The sequence below is a fragment of the Arachis hypogaea genome, chromosome 5 (assembly GCF_003086295.3).
Source record: "Arachis hypogaea cultivar Tifrunner chromosome 5, arahy.Tifrunner.gnm2.J5K5, whole genome shotgun sequence".
NCBI lineage: Eukaryota > Viridiplantae > Streptophyta > Magnoliopsida > Fabales > Fabaceae > Arachis > Arachis hypogaea.
In genome coordinates this window covers 12,983,622-13,000,418 of record NC_092040.1, presented here as the reverse complement: position 1 = coordinate 13,000,418, position 16,797 = coordinate 12,983,622, and the positions used below count along the sequence as shown (strand labels likewise).

At 35.2% G+C, this 16,797-nt stretch overlaps 4 protein-coding genes across 5 annotated transcripts; 3 read left to right on the top strand and 1 right to left on the bottom strand.

Annotated features, from left to right (window-relative positions):
* Nucleotides 1-1,161: 1,161 nt before the first annotated feature.
* Nucleotides 1,162-2,737, bottom strand: LOC112800850 (leucoanthocyanidin dioxygenase). The gene is made up of 2 exons (XM_025843257.2): nucleotides 2,072-2,737; nucleotides 1,162-1,987 (listed from the first exon to the last, which is right to left on the bottom strand). The coding sequence occupies exons 1-2, from the start codon at nucleotides 2,569-2,571 to the stop codon at nucleotides 1,426-1,428; spliced, it is 1,062 nt and encodes a 353-aa protein (XP_025699042.1). The 5' UTR covers nucleotides 2,572-2,737; the 3' UTR covers nucleotides 1,162-1,425.
* A 1,319-nt stretch (nucleotides 2,738-4,056) lies between these two features.
* On the top strand, nucleotides 4,057-6,650 carry LOC112800848 (PGR5-like protein 1B, chloroplastic). Its single transcript, XM_025843255.2, has 10 exons — nucleotides 4,057-4,603; nucleotides 4,690-4,808; nucleotides 4,900-4,996; nucleotides 5,118-5,218; nucleotides 5,349-5,405; nucleotides 5,502-5,578; nucleotides 5,751-5,802; nucleotides 5,981-6,091; nucleotides 6,177-6,274; nucleotides 6,368-6,650. Exons 1-10 carry the CDS (start codon nucleotides 4,402-4,404, stop codon nucleotides 6,435-6,437), a joined length of 984 nt encoding a protein of 327 aa, XP_025699040.1. The 5' UTR covers nucleotides 4,057-4,401; the 3' UTR covers nucleotides 6,438-6,650.
* Nucleotides 6,651-6,917: 267 nt separating this feature from the next.
* Nucleotides 6,918-8,353, top strand: LOC112800849 (expansin-A7-like). Of its 2 annotated transcripts, XM_072236722.1 has the most exons (4): nucleotides 6,918-7,057; nucleotides 7,171-7,366; nucleotides 7,442-7,757; nucleotides 7,865-8,353. In XM_072236722.1, exons 2-4 carry the CDS (start codon nucleotides 7,201-7,203, stop codon nucleotides 8,175-8,177), a joined length of 795 nt encoding a protein of 264 aa, XP_072092823.1. In that variant the 5' UTR covers nucleotides 6,918-7,057; nucleotides 7,171-7,200; the 3' UTR covers nucleotides 8,178-8,353. The 2 variants fall into 2 exon arrangements, with proteins under 2 accessions (XP_072092823.1, XP_025699041.1); XM_025843256.3 differs by having other exon boundaries at nucleotides 6,981-7,366.
* A 2,787-nt stretch (nucleotides 8,354-11,140) lies between these two features.
* Nucleotides 11,141-15,951, top strand: LOC112800845 (B-type cell cycle switch protein ccs52A). The gene is made up of 10 exons (XM_025843253.3): nucleotides 11,141-11,700; nucleotides 11,792-11,914; nucleotides 12,145-12,249; nucleotides 13,438-13,617; nucleotides 13,720-13,782; nucleotides 13,884-14,078; nucleotides 14,485-14,586; nucleotides 14,693-14,755; nucleotides 14,888-14,956; nucleotides 15,379-15,951. Exons 1-10 carry the CDS (start codon nucleotides 11,284-11,286, stop codon nucleotides 15,430-15,432), a joined length of 1,371 nt encoding a protein of 456 aa, XP_025699038.1. The 5' UTR covers nucleotides 11,141-11,283; the 3' UTR covers nucleotides 15,433-15,951.
* The last annotated feature ends 846 nt before the right edge of the window (nucleotides 15,952-16,797 follow it).

Below are 16,797 nucleotides of genomic sequence, written 5' to 3'. Positions count from 1 at the left end.
CACCACATTCTCCCATTTTCAACAAAAATACCAATATTTTTTCATACAAAAAAATTAGCCTAATTTTATAAACTAAATTCTCATAATAGAAGTATAATGAAAAAAAAATTCTCAAGGACCTATTTGTCCTTCGAACTTTATTTGTAAAATGACGTCAAGGACTTATTTGTCCTTCAAACTTTTTTTCCCATGTATTTGTCAAAAGTTTGAAAAGTCAGGACTTATCTGTCTTTTTCCCTAAATTAAAATAACAACTAATAAAAAATTAACACATTATAAAGTTGAATAGTATTCACCTTATTATTATTATTATTATTATTATTATTATTATTATTATTATTATTATTATTATTATTATTATTATTTACTTTTTTTTAATTTCAGTTGTCATGTTGTTCTTGCACAACGCTACTAAAATTCAACTTCATTCTCTTCTTTTTTTTTTTTCTTCTGCGCAGTGTTGTTTTTGTTTGAAATGACACCTAAATAGCCTCCGTATCCGACAATTGGAGATCATGGTGCTAAGGTCGCGTTTAGCTCTGACAATTGGAGACGTGGCTCGGGAAGAGTCGTGACAATGTGTTGCGGGAGCGCCGCCGAACTAGAGTATGCCACTGTCGCCTTTTCTTTCATCCACTTGTGTGTGTATTAAATAGTTTAATTGCTGCTGCTGCAAGAAAAATGTTGTTGTTGAAAATGTGAAGTGTAGTTATGATGAGCCATGGCATCTCAAATCAATGCGTTTGAAGCTGCAATTTTTTTTTTATTGTTTTTACTGCTCTATGATTTATCAACTCTTGAAAAGATGCTTTTGAGGTCTTGTAAATGAGCTTTAATATTATTTATATTTAAATGATGTCTTACTAATGTCAATGGTTTGGATAAGAATTTGGTGATTGAATTGAATTGAATTGATGATGTTAATGGTGATTGAAAGAAGAAGAAGAATTGGTTTGTGTTACTGGTTAGTGTATGAAGAATGAGGAGTGGACGATGAAATTGGAGGAAGAGAAGGAGAGTGGTCGAGTGGAAGAGAAGGACAAGATTGGAAAAACGAATTTGGATTCCTTAATAAATTATTACAAACATTTGAAATAAAAAAAAGCATACTTCACCAGAAAAAGAAAAAACAAAAAAAAAAACTGCAAGAAGCCAAGAATATATCTACCAAATTGGTTTGGATTATGACGTACCACAGCTTGTATCAATCAAATCCGAAAACATAAATACATCAATACTCTTCCTTGCTAGAGGAAATGGCAACAAAAGACAGAGAGAGAAATGAGAATCCAAAATAGCCAACCAACTTAAACTAGTAAAATAGAGGCCTCATGGATAGCCTATTATTATAGACAAACTTCAAAAACTCGGTATTAGTACACATGATGATGATGCTTAATAATTATTATCATCTGATAACGATCATCAGTTAGGGACACCTTCCTGAGTCTTTCTGAATAATTTGTGCTGAATATGCTGAGCAAAAGTGCGAGGAGGGAATAGTGCTGGCTCTGCATCCGTGACAAGTTCCGGCAGGGGCTTCAGTATGATCTTCTCCTTAGGGGGTTCGCAGAAAACAGCCCAAGATATCCGAACCTTTTCCTTGTTGACCAAACCCCTGTGGAGAATGCTCTTGTACTTGCCATTGCTGAGGATCTCAATGGTGTCACCAATGTGCATGAGGATGGAATCCGGGACACACTTTGCTGTGATCCATTTGCCCTCATAGTAGAGCTGAAGACCGGGTACCATGTTGTGGAGGAGGAAAGTGAGTGAACTAACATCTGTGTGAGCTTCAACTCCAAGTGCAAGTTCTGGCTGGGGACAAATAGGGTAGTAATTGATCTTTAACTGAAGTAGAAGCTCTTCCATCCCTCCAACTTCCTTCTCCAGCCTCCCTTCTTCTAGCCCCAGACAAAGAGACAGAGCCCCAAGAATCTTGGTCGCTAGTCCTCTCAGTTGCCTTGCATACTCGCTTGTAACCTCACTGCAAAAACACATACATGTATACATATTTATTTAATGACACATGGTTCCATTACTCATCAAACCAAAGATGCAAACTACTCACGTATAATCACAAGGTTTCTTGGGCCAGATGGACAAGTCACGCTTATCCTCTGGGAAAACAAGGTGGAAGAAGTAGTCTTCCCACTCAAGCTGTCCACTTGCATTGTTAGCAAGCTTGCTTCCATACCCTTGAATCTTGCCAGATTCCTGGTCGTTGGCATACTTCTCCTTCTCCTCTATCGGCAGCGAGAAGAAGGTCTCCCCGGCCTTCTTCAAGCGGTCGATGAGGTCTTGGGGGATGCCATGGTTGACAAGGTGCATCACACCCCATTCCTGCGCCGCCTTCTTGAGAGTCTCATGGCACTTGGCTCTCACAACCTCATCCGGAGAATCGATTTCCTTGAGGTCAATGGTCGGAACTTGAGGGCCTTCCTTCTTCTCTTCCTCAAATACGTCACCTATGTTGGTCAACTCTTCTTGTGGCCTCACATACTCTTTGGGAATGGATTGTATCCCACTGCTTGCTAAGCTTTCAACTCTTGAAGCCACCCTAGTTGCCATTGTACCCTATATGTATCTAGGTAGGTGCTAATAATCGTTTGTTCTTCTATGAGTTTGTCCGCAATGAATCTTGTCTATATATACACACCCCGCCCTTTCATTCAGATTTCTCAAGGCAGTTGCAACAAATGTGATGTGTATGTGACTCTGTAGTTTAAGAAGTGTGTGGGACATATTACAATATTATATGATGTGATTATGATAGTTATCACGTGAACATCTCAACCGGCCACTCAACATTCAACATTCAAACATTAAAGGTTGGGTGGCAGCTAAAGCATGATCATCATTGCACAAAACCTTGCCTAACCTTCCCATCTGTCTCTTCGCCAAGATTCTTCTTTTACCAACAAGAAAAATAATCTGGGTTATTAAAGGTTATAAAGTAAATATACGATTTAAAGAAACAAACAAATTGGGGATGGAAAAGGAACGGTTGATACGGTAAGAGGCGTGCCACCAAAACCCTCAGCCACATGCTCCGCTGCCCATTTGATACTGTAATATTGTTGTAGCTAATTCATGATAGTCCAGGAGAAAAAGATTTCAATGGAGAGCAAGAATAAACATACGAAATTAATTTCTAATTAGTTAATACTAGTTAATTTTTTATTATAAAATTATTTTTTAAATTTTAATTTCTTAAAAAAGATATAAAATTTACTGTCAGAATTTAAAATTTAAAATTTGGAATATAAAATTTAATATTAAAAAATGGTTATTATGAAAAAATTGACTCCAACTCATAATATTGATTCAACATAAAATCAATATGCTGAGAGCTTGAGAATCTAATTCATATTTGTTATCATTGTAAAAGAATTAATTAAAATAAACGCTTACAAAATTGTGTATGGGATTATATGTTTAAATATTATTGCCATTAATAAAATTATATTTTTATCAAAGTCAATAATCCTACAGAAGAATCATCAAAAATAGATATAAGTATAACTCATAAAAAATAATCCTATTGAAGAATCAGTTACTAGTACCAGCTGCAGGGACACTTGTGGTTGTAATTCTGGAAGAAATTGATTAAGTAATAGAGTGAGGCAAAAAAAAAGACCTCTCTTATTTTAGAATTAATAGCAAAATGCAACTAGCAAGAATTAAATATGAAATTTTACAATCACATTTACATTTGTTGTTCCAATTCTGACTCTTGTACGACTATTGTAGAAATATGGGGAGGTGACCATGCTTCAATATTATTTGGGATCAATATTATCGGAGGATCCGGGTTAAGTTAGATTACAATGATCCAACATTATCTTCATATTATTCGTTTTCCTTTAGTGTTACTCTAAGAAGTGTTGAATTATAATAGTATTTTGATTTTGATTAGATTCTCTCCTTTAATACTTGTTCTTTGTCTTTGATTCATTGTGTATTGATACTGAAAGCCACGGAGGATGCAACTACTGTGGAAGGCCACGTGGGTAACACATAGCTTCAAAACACATCCACGTGGCCAGGTCCAAAGGGAATGCTAGATTTTTGTGTGTGGACACATGGTGAAGGATGAAGTCCACAAGTCACAAGACATGTCAGAGAAAACATACGGTGAATCAAAACAAAGTTCCAAAGTGATGTCTCGCACAGCAGAAGCGAGAAGAGAATTGAATTGAAGAAATGAAAGGAACCAAGAATAATAAAGTGGTTTCAACTCCCTCCACACGTTTGCTTCATGCCTTATCTTTGAGCTCGCTCTCCCTCCCTCCAAACAAAAACCACCCCCCCCCCCCCAACTTCCCCAAATGCACCTGGTTCCACATAACACTGCCATAAACACTGCAATCTTCTTGTAGTAATACTATATCCATCACCATGGCAAGCAAGTTATTAGCATTTGCATTGGCACACCCTCGTGCTCCTACCCCAACACCTCTCATTCCAATATCTTCAACTTCTTCTTCCTCTTCTGCTAATTTTGGTGCCCACCACCTTGTTCAAGTCAGTGGCCGCCACTTATGTCTCCGCCGCCGACTCTTGATGCTCTCCCCCAAGGCCACTGCCGATCAGCAACAAGGTCTTCTTTTGTTTCATATCTATCTATCTATCATGGTTGGTCTTAACACTGTTGATTATTGTTCCTAATTGTCTCTTTCATTTCAGGCAAGGTTGAAGAAAATGATGGTGTTGATGATGATGGCAAAATCCTACAATATTGTAGCATAGATAAGAAAAAGAGATCAGTTGGAGAAATGGAGCAAGAGTTTCTTCAAGCACTCCAAGTATGAAACACCCCTCTAAAAGTCCTAACAACTCTTTAAAATTTACCCTAAGTCCTATGAAACACCCCTGTTCTTCTGCTTTGTTGAGCAGGCATTCTATTATGAGGGGAAGGCGATTATGTCAAATGAGGAATTTGATAATCTAAAAGAAGAACTCATGTGGGAAGGGAGCAGTGTTGTCATGCTAAGTATGGAACATATCTTTAATTTTCTGACCCCTGATATAAAAATAGTATGATACATGAATGAATTCCTCTTGACGTGTAACTTAATCTTTTTTTTCAAGTATTCCTTGGTTCATTTGTGCAGGTTCTGATGAACAAAAATTCTTGGAAGCTTCCATGGCCTATGTTTCTGGAAAACCAATCCTGAGCGACAAGGAGTTTGACCAGTTGAAATTGAGGCTAAAGGTTTGCTACAGCTATATATTTGGTTGATGAAACACTTTAGTAGATTATTTTCTGGCAGATAAATTTGGAAATGCAGTTGCAATTTATAGACTAGATGTACATATCCAGTGATTCCACTGTTGTTTTCTAGATGGAAGGGAGCGAGATTGTGGCCGAGGGTCCACGATGCAGTCTTCGTAGTAGAAAGGTACTTATCATTATCATATGCATATCCATATGCATTTTTTTCACATGTCAAATTCTTATTTATTCCTTAGTCCTTACTAGTAACTACAATCGACAGGTTTACAGTGACCTATCTGTTGACTACTTAAAGATGTTTCTGCTCAATGTCCCAGCAACTGTGGTTGCATTAGGATTGTAAGTATAACTCTCTTTCCATGTCCCAGCAACTTAACTTATTGCTCTGCCTTGATTTTTCAAGAATCCATAGTGATTCACATATTCCATTTGGAGTGAAACAAACCAGCTTATAGTTGGCATGGTTAGCATAATTTCCTAGTGCCTCAAAATTTCTTAATTCATGTGTTAGGTTCTTCTTCCTCGATGACCTTACTGGTTTCGAGATCACATATCTTCTAGAGGTATGCTCTTTAATTTCTCCTCCTTCTCCCTTCTCCCATTGCTTGCTGTATGTAGTTTGATTGTTGGTTGTAATAGCATCTGAATTGGTTTTGTAGTAAAATATGAACAAAGCTAAGACAATTGAGACTTTGAGAGTGATTCCTCTTATATTCATACACTGTTAATTGTTGAATGCAGCTTCCAGAGCCGTTTAGTTTCATTTTCACATGGTTTGCCGCTGTTCCCCTCCTTGTGTGGTTGGCTCAGTCACTTACAAGTGCTATTATAAAGGATTCCTTGATTCTAAAGGTACAAGAATTTCTGTAACACTGTTTATATTTTGAGGTTATAGTGTTATACCATACCATAAACTAAAGTAATTTGTTTTTTGAAGGGTCCCTGTCCTAACTGTGGTACTGAAAATACTTCATTCTTTGGGACTATACTTTCTATTTCAAGTGGCGATTCCACCAACAAAGTCAAATGTGAAAAGTAAGTATAACACTACTTCACTTACTCATTTTATATAATAATATTTGTTTATGATAGATAATTAGTCTGACAATCGAAATTAACATTATTCAGCTGTGGTACCGCATTGGTGTATGATTCAACTACAAGATTGATTACATTACCAGAAGGAAGCAGTTCCTAAGTGGAGTACGTGAAGATATATATAAGACACACAAATGGGTAGTGACTAATTTTATCAACTCAGAAAACAGTGGTGATAAATCACTATTGTAATATGTGCCACCACTGTCATACTTGAAAACTTTAATTATATGAGCTTTGTGTATCATATATTACCAAGAATTGTTCATACACCACTGGATGAGATAGTGCAATCAGGATCCTTATTCCCTAATTAACACGGTCACCGATCAAGTTCAACTCCAAATTCCCCATCCCCTGTATAAGAATTGTGCCAAACAACCCTTAAAAGAATTATTACATTGACTAATGAGAATTAATTTTCTAATCTCTACCCGGTGATGAAATACACCAAACAACCCAAGGGAACCTGCCGGCACGTTATCCTCTCATAAGAAAATCATGTTGTAATATAATATATACTCCTCTTTTTTTAATATAACTACGAATTCTGGAAGAGTCACCCTTGCTAACAAAATCTTATAGTTCACTTACTAAATATCAATTAATTCCTAAGGTCAATATTGTGGCGGCGGGAAACAATAGAAGAATGACAATATATTGTGGTGTTGACTTTTGGAAGATTAGAGGCACCATACCATGTTCGTGGAGATCACGAAGGCAAGTTCTTAGTTACAACATACGTGTCCAAAGAATTTGGAACTTATATATATAAGGAATTGATGTACTTGTCCGTGACCATGGTCGCATTGCATTCCTTTTCTAAGGAACAGTAATATCTGGCACAATTCCAACCTATAATCATGGCCTCCATTCTTCAATGTCGTGGCTGCTTTCTGATTGCTTTTACATGCATCTTCGCAACATTCATGGGGGAGTCAAAAGTAGCAATGGCAACATTTCGACCAAGTAGCTGGGCTCTTGCACATGCTACCTTTTACGGTGATGAAACAGCTTCTGCCACCATGGGTATATATCTTATCTTAATTAATTATTCCTTAATTACCATTGCTTATCTTAATTAATTTCACTATGGATTTGAAGGAGGTGCATGTGGGTACGGGAACTTGTTTCAAAGCGGTTACGGGACGGACACGGCAGCATTGAGCTCAAGGTTGTTCAACAACGGGTATGCGTGCGGGACATGTTACCAGATAAAGTGCTACCAATCAAGTGCATGCTATAACAACGTGGCCTTCACAACCGTCACCGCCACCAATCTTTGCCCTCCAAATTGGTCCGAGCCCTCCGATGACGGTGGTTGGTGCAACCCTCCGCGAGCCCATTTTGACCTGTCCAAGCCGGTCTTCATGAAAATTGCCCAGTGGAAGGCCGGCATAGTCCCCATTCTATACCGCAGGTATGATTTGACAGGTTTGACTCGATTATTAACTTCACATGAATACAACTACACGTGAGTTTTCATGGCATAATATATTTCTCGTAACTTATTGGTTAATGTATCAGAGTGCCATGCCAAAGAAAGGGAGGGCTTCGATTTAATTTCCAAGGGAATGGATACTGGCTATTGGTGTATGTGATGAACGTGGGAGGCGGAGGAGACATTGCGAGCATGTGGGTGAGAGGAAGCAGAACGGGATGGATTCAGATGAGCCACAACTGGGGGGCTTCGTACCAAGCATTTGCGACTCTGGCTGGGCAATCTCTGTCTTTCAGGGTTACTTCTTACACTACTAAAGAGACTATTATTGCATGGAATGTTGCTCCTTCTAATTGGAACTATGGACTCACTTACTCCTCCGCTGCCAATTTCAGATAAATGTATGTAATGTGACTAAATAAGTCAGAATCTTTCGTCACAAGCGCATCGGTTGCCTTGTTTGTTGGATGATTTTATGTGAAGATCATATTTAAAAATTCTTAGATGAATTAAGATGTTTGATTAATAATTTTCAAATTTTCAATAACAAGGTATAACGTTGTGCTTTTCCACCACCGCTAGAGGTCCAATTCTACAGTAGATAAATTCATTACTCCCAATTCTTGCCAAATCTTTGGTGCCAATGGACAATCAATAGAAAAAGTTTAGGAGCTAGCAACTTTTGTATTTTCTGGTCAGTATTTAACCATCAAAAGAAAAGTGAGAAATTTCTTACTATTGGATATAATCTCACACCATTAAAAATACTATTAAAAGCCAATTGATGATTATAAAATACCAAGGTTGCTGGCTCCTAGCATTGTTCATAAATGATGTATTCTAATAACCATTGATCAGAAGTAACTGTGAAATCCATTGAAAGTTTTGGTTAAGAGACAATAATTGAGGTCCTTAGATTATATTAGTATTATCACCCCACACTTCTTCAAAGTTAAAAATTAAATCATCCCTGCCTATTTGCCATTTTAGACTTTTTTTTCCTAGAACCTTTTACCTTCCAAGATACTTCATCCCCAAGATGGATTGATTTTTGGTTGGGTTTTTATAAATGATGAGAAGAAAGAGTACTTGCTTTTGAGTATTTTATAAATTAGAGAGTTGGTTTTAAAAATTAGTCTCCAACCTTATTTTTTTAACATAGCTAAATTAAATGTTTTCAAGTCTTTAAAATCCAATCTTCCTTAGTTTCTATCGTGACATGAGTGCAACTTGGATGAGCTCTGTTTTATGTTGTTTCTAATTTAGACTTGGATCTCTCATTATGTATGAATCAGTACCTTAGCAAGTGTACATTATGATTACTGATTAGTGAGTGTGCTCATCATGTAATCCATGAGAGAGAGAACTCTTTATTATAATATAGAGTGTCCCAGATAATTCAATACATCTCGTGTTACATTGTTTTTTTTATCCCACCAGAATTATACCATTTTCTTCTGAATATTTTTTATTAGCATATCAGAAAGTTTTAAGCAACTTAAGATGTAAATAGGAATGGCGGTACCAATTATGTTAATTAGAATTTCTCTTTCACTTATGGATAATATTGATTTTTTTCACACTTAAAGTTTTTTTTTGAGACCTTATCTTCAATATATTTAAATTTGTTTTGTTTCGATCTGTTAACAATTACAGAAAAACGAAGATATTTATTCTGAGAACTAACATAAAAAATTTGTAGAAACTGAGCTAGAATCATTTGGATATACTCGAAAGTATTTTGGTTGAAGAAAATTGACGAATTATTTAGATTAATAAACTGACCACTAATTCGACTATATTCTTGTAATAGGTGATTATTTTTAGACTAAACTAATCTACACATTAACCTCAATGTTGGTAAATATTGAATAATTTAATATAGGGAGCTACTTCGATAAAGACGTTTAAAATGTCTTTTTTTAAGATATTTTTTAATAATTAAAATTTAATAAATATAATCGATTAAATTATGTTATTTTTGTCAAAATTAGATCAGACAAATTAATTTAATCAAAAAAATGGTGAATTAAATTTTGAATCGGTTTAAATTAATATTATTTTTATAAAAAATGACTACAATACTCTGATTATAAAAAATGACTAAAATACTCTTATTATATATATTAATTTTAAAAATTCTAAATTCTAGCCATTTTTTTCTGTCGTCATAGATTAGGATTTAGAGTTTTTTAAAATTTATATATATATATATATATATATATATATATATATATATATATATATATATATATATATATATATAGGGATATTTTAGTTATTTTTTATAATAGAGATATTAGAGTTATTTTTTATAAAAAAATATTAATTTAGACTAGTTCAAAATTTAATTTATTAATTTTTTTAACTAAACTAATTTGTCCAGTCTAATTTTAATAAAAATAACACAGTTTAATTGATTATATGTGTTAAATTTTAATTTTTAAAAATATCTTTTAAAAAAAATATTTTTGATATTTTTATCTAAATGACTTCCTTTAATATAATACAAAATATAACAAGTTATATTATTACCTTTTTGAAAATAGATTAATTTATAGTTTTAAACTATATAATGCCATATTTAAAACCAACATAGATTGAAATTTAATTAAATTTTTTAAGTGGTGTTGATATATACTTAGTTGGAAGTAATACCATATAGCAGACTGACAAAGAATTTTGATTAATAAATGTATTATTTAGTTCGAAAATCAATTTAAAATTATTAAAGTATAATAAAAGGAACTATATTTATCTATATTTGATGCTTAAATTTGTTGACTTGCATATCCTAAATGCAAGTTCCCCCCACCCTCTAACGGAATATAAATGGCATGAGATGCATTCAAATCCTTCCAAATCATGGAAAAAACGTTGTTCAACGACCCTTAAGATTGAGGAACAAATACAAATAACAGCTAGTTAATTAAACTTTTTTAGCCTATTCCCCTTTTCTTTTTTAACTATAAATTTAAAAAAGATATAAAAATCTTGGATAATTTTTTTGGGGATCAATCATTAATGATAGCGCTATAGTTAAACTAGCTATTTTCTCAATATAAGCCACTTTTGATCAAAAGTAGACATAGTAAAAAATCAAATACACAGTGTATATAAATATTTTTTTAAAAAAAAATCTTAGATGATTACTGATTTATTTTATTGTTATACAAAAGAATACATTATAATATTAGATTGGAGTGGTAAATAAATCGTGGATGGATTGATTAAATTTCGTTCTCCAGCTAAATCTTAGCTAGGTGGGTTTAGCACTTTAGCTTCACACTTTGTTGCACGTCAAAATATATTTAATTATTTAATAATTAATTAAAATATTAGTTAGAACTATAAAAGGGAACACAATAAAGCTCACAGATTTTCCCGCAATATTGCTTGGATTTTCCCGGGAAAACTGTGAAGAGGAAACAGCTCACAACCCAAACCCCAAAGGAAGAGGAAGAAGAAGAAGAAGTGGTTCGATTCCACCGTCTTCCCTTCCTCAATGGACCATTCGAATACTGTTCCTCCTTCTCCATCTTCTTCTTCTTCTCCTTCTTCTTCTTTTTCCTCTCATCGCGTGGAGCGAATGATAAACTCGAACCACTACAAGTCCCCTTCGAGAACAATCTGCTCCGACAGGTTCATACCGTACAGATCCGCCTCCAAATTCTCCCTATTCGACATTCCCGCCACCGATAATACCTCCACCCCTTACTCTTCCCTCCTCCGCACGGCGCTATTCGGACCCGATGCACCGCTCACGCCCGATAAGACCAGCCACAACATTTTTCGTTACAAGACGGAGACTCGCCAGTCCATGCACTCTCTCTCCCCCTTCATCCACAATGACGACGTAGTTTCCACTGTTAATCATACCCCTGTTAAGCCTCCCAGGAAAATTCCCCGTTCACCATACAAGGTCGGTTTTTTATTATTACTTTTGGGGGTTTTGGGAATTCTTGAAAATTGTAATGCTAATGCTGGTGGTTTGTGTGTGTTTGTTGTGGCAGGTTCTGGATGCGCCTGCGTTGCAAGATGATTTTTATTTGAACCTCGTGGATTGGTCTTCGCTCAATGTTTTGGCTGTTGGTCTTGGTAACTGCGTTTATTTGTGGAATGCTTGTAGCAGCAAGGTGAATTGACTTCTACCTCATTATTCAAAGTTTTTTACTATTTCTGTTTTCTAAAATGTAAAATCTTCCTTTGTCATAAGTATTTCACCTTTTGGATATGATATGGCTCATGGGAGATGCTCAACTTCAGAACTTTATCTAGTTTTTATCTAGCTGGTGTTCTAATGGCAAGTTGAAATTTTTGTTGTTGTTTTCATTTTTTGTTTCATCATATGTTTATAATGTTGCAGGTAACTAAATTGTGTGACTTGGGGAATGATGATTGCGTTTGTTCTGTTGGGTGGGCTCAGCGCGGTACACTCCTTGCTGTTGGAACTAATAGTGGTCAAGTTCAGGTAACAAAATTGCATCAACTACAATCACAGTTATACGTTCTTTTTCCTTCAACCTAGGCTACCTGTGTCTTATTGATATTCGAAGCAATTTGAGGGCAAGTTATTTGTGTGGAAAGGTTTTCTGAGTTTCTTGCTTATCCCCTTGGTAATTAGTGGCTCAAATTTCTATTTAGGTTATAGATAACATGTGATAAAATTTTGCAAAGAGTATCTAATATAAAAACATGAATGTATTTAGTACTGTAATGCATGATGAAATGTTGGCTCCCGTTGCAAATAGTATAGCTGTGAGCTGTGGGGTACGGATTTTCCGCACCACAATTACGGTTACAAGGTATCAGTTATTTTCTTGTACTTTAATATAACGCGACAAAATATCGTCATTAATTATTAAGGGTATCATTTTTGTGAAGAGTCTCTTTTTATTATTGCTTTGAACTTTCTTAAAATCTATTTTGTTTGAAGTTTACTTTACATCCATATCGTGCTACTCCTATGTTTTTCAACAACCAAAGGTGTGAATTCTTTTTATAATTCCTTAGAAAGGACTGAATAGGAATGGCTATAGCATTTGGTGGCATGTCCTAACATTATAAGCATTAAGGGTTATTAATGTTTCAAATGAATTTTGTTAAGCACTCCTAATGCAAGGAAGAAAGAAAAATGGCAAAAACCAGGCAGCATTGCTAGACGTCAATGATATTGATGGTGTATTTTGTTTTGATCATTGAAAAAAGAATTTTAAGTAAATAATATGAGCTTGCTAGAGGGGATCAGAAACCATGGAAGAGCTGTCAGTAGATGAACTAAGCCTTGTAAAGGAGCTTAATTCTGTAATATTAGCTTTAAAAAGAAAATGAGTACAAAACCGTAAGCATCCAACAGTTTTTGGCCGAGTTAAGAAGAACTGAATAAAAATGATCTATTTGTCATTAAAGAGTATGATACAATGGTAAATGATTGTACATATAGCTGATGCTGCTATTCATGCAATAAGATTTTGTATCTTGGTCATTATTAATACCTAATGCAATTAAAACTAAATATTGTAGAGGAGAACCCACTCTTAAAACTAGCATGCTTACCTGAGCCTTGTTCTGTTCTCTGCATTCCGTTATGCACATGTGTGTTTTTAATGTTGCTAACCACTCATGAATTGACCAATGGCTCTAATTATTCTCCATGTAGATTTGGGATGCATCTCAATGCAAGATGATAAGAACTATGGAAGGTCATCGTTTACGAGTTGGGGCCTTGGCCTGGAGTTCATCTCTTTTATCTTCTGGTGGCAAGGATAAAAATATTTATCAAAGAGATATACGTGCACAAGATGATTTTGTCAGTAAACTGTCCGGGCACAAGTCAGAGGTGAGTCCTGTTTTCATTTTCAAACCAATCGACTACCTATTGTATATGGAATTCAGCCTGACTTCTTTTTTTTGTTCTCCCCCCTTTTTTGGGGTTTCAAAGGTTTGTGGACTGAAGTGGTCTTATGATAACCGTGAGTTAGCATCTGGAGGAAATGATAACAGAGTATGTACTTGCAAGCTTCATCAACTTTCTAGCTGTGTTACTCCTTTGATTTTGATGCACTGGTACACAGTACACTAGTAATTTCCTTTATATGTTTTCAGTTGCTTGTTTGGAATCAACACTCAACTCAACCCGTCCTGAAGTACTGTGAACACACGGCAGCTGTTAAAGCAATAGCGTGGTCTCCTCATGTTCATGGACTCCTTGCATCTGGAGGAGGAACTGCAGATCGATGTATTCGTTTCTGGAATACGACCACAAACTCACACTTAAGCTGTATGGACACTGGAAGTCAGGTAAAAGTACTTGTCCAGAATCACTTTCATAATATCTAGTTGACTTTGTTTTAAATTTTTTTCATCTACTGCATGGCTGATTATTGGGTGGAAGCACTATGAAAAATACATGTCTCATGTTGAAGGGTATTTCTGGAAACTCAAACTATGAATGGATCACAAGTTACCAAATCAAACCCAACTCTATGGAAAGTGAAATTAATTAATCATCAATAGAATTGAAGACTGAATGATTAATCATCAATGAAATGTTAATAGAGGGCTCGATCATCAATTGTGTAACATGATGACATTCATAGCATCAACTTTCATATACCGAGCGAAGGATAAAGACGATTCTTACCCCTCCCTTTCTTTTATTCTTTTCTATAACAAACATAATAATGTTTGACTTTACATATGTCAGGTTTGCAATCTTGCCTGGTCTAAGAATGTTAATGAACTGGTAAGCACACATGGCTACTCCCAGAACCAGATAATAGTTTGGAGATACCCCACCATGTCTAAGGTACAAGAACCTGCTATGATATAACAGAATTATCTTCATTTCTTTCTAACAAAAGAAAACTAATTCAAACATATTTTGCCTTTTTTGTTTGGTCCTTGTTATTCAGCTCGCAACTCTTACAGGCCATACTTATAGAGTTCTGTATCTTGCCATCTCTCCAGATGGGCAGGTATTTCAGTTGTCTTTGCACCTATTGCTCTCTCTACGTAATGAGTAGCCTGTAGCTTACTACGAAAATGAATTTCTATTTTCTTAAATGCACAAATTTTTTGGTTGTGATGACTTTGACGTACTGTTACAGACTATTGTCACTGGTGCTGGAGATGAAACACTTAGGTTTTGGAACGTATTCCCTTCCTTAAAATCACAGGTAAATCATTCATTGAAAGATATAGAACAATGCTCCTCTTATTTACTTGATTGACCATTTGCTTGAAGATTCAAGCTCCTTCATGCTTGGTTAGTTTGTATGGTGTCATTTTCTCATCATTATTCCCTCAAAAAGTCAATATAGTGATACATCTAATTAACCATAACTGCTGCAGTCTGCAGCATGATTCGCTTTCCTTCTTTTTTCTCGCTCTTATGGAATTTTATTTTATTTCTAGATTAGGATTTCCAATTGCTCTGCATTCTTGGCAGAAATGGCTAATGGAACGTTCACTAGTATCATGTTTATTGCTAGTGCTATGAAATGGGTTATGCATAGAGATTAATCTTGAAGTGACAATAGCCTTCTGATTAACTTCGTTGTTCTACTAGATTGATATATTTTTGTGGCTATTGATGCAGAATACTGAGAGTGAAATTGGAGCATTATCTTTTGGGAGAACAATTATTAGGTGACTCCACTCATATTTCTGACTTGATTCAAACTCTGGATTACTGTGCCGAAAGAAATTTCAGTGGGAACAGCATGGTGGAAAGTTTTGCTAAAATACCGAGTCATCACCATGGTTTTATCTAGCAACTGGGGAAGCTCTTCAGGGAGCTATGAAGTTGCAACAAGATTGCTAGTGGTGGAAAATCCATGCCATCGATGACAAGTCTCGAGCACCTTAGATTTATTTGTACATGTTAAGGGAGGTATAACCAATTTTGTTTCTCCTTCTATGGTTATGTTTTATTCTAATCTATGATGGTGCTCGAGTTTGCTTCTCCCCGCCTTGCAGCTATCCTTGCCATGTAATGAAACTAACTGCCTTTGTATATAATATAATAATATGAATCATGGTATCTAGGAAGAATTCGAGTATGCTTACAAAACAAACTGGGGGCCGATTTTTCTTTCTACCCTTGATGAAATAGTCATTATTTTGATCTCTTGTCTTATAATTAATAGAATTGAAAAAAAAATTGATGCTATAGTGCAAGTGCTGAAGGTAGATATTATATTATATCTTATTCTTATATATTGGAAAAAAAATATTTGAACTCTCTTTAATTTTGTTTGTTCTTTGAAGATAGACACTATATCTTTTTTTTTGGTCAGAATAGACATTATATCTTATAGACTCAGAAAAAGATCTTAGCTAGTTAGTGAAGGCAAGTTCTGGAAGGAACTGGCATGAGCCCGACTTTTAAATGTTGTGGTCCAACACGCCACTTAATGTGATCCAATCACTGTGTATGGACATTAGACCCAGCTGACCACACATGACACACCTAATATGTGTCTGAATATTGATTCGTAAATGGGATGCATTTATCATGTGTATTCTGTCCTTGCACTCTTCTCTTTATTGGATTATGAGAAATGCTAGGGTCGGTAATTTTGGTATTTTGTAATCATCAATTGGCCATCAATAATATTTTTAATGGTGTGAGATTATATCCAATGTTGAGAAATCACTTACTTTTTTTTTGATGATTAAGTACTGGCTAAAAAACACAAAAGTTGCTAGTCTCTAAATTTTAACTTGGATTATATATACACTACATGCCAATTTTTAAAAGTTATAGGATAAACTTAACTCATTCAAGGAGCTATAGAGGAATGCAAGTATCAGATAAAAGGAATGGAATCAGATTTTGTGCGTGTCCTTATAAATTTTGGTCTTACCACAAGTTTTGAAAAATCGAATCTGATATCGGTGAACTGTGAGCAAAGATGGATTGATCAGGCATGTGGAATACTGGGATGCCAGCAAGCTGCTCTACCGGTAAGATACTTGGGAATTTCTTTAGGTGCAAATCCGCGGCTGGTAAAGA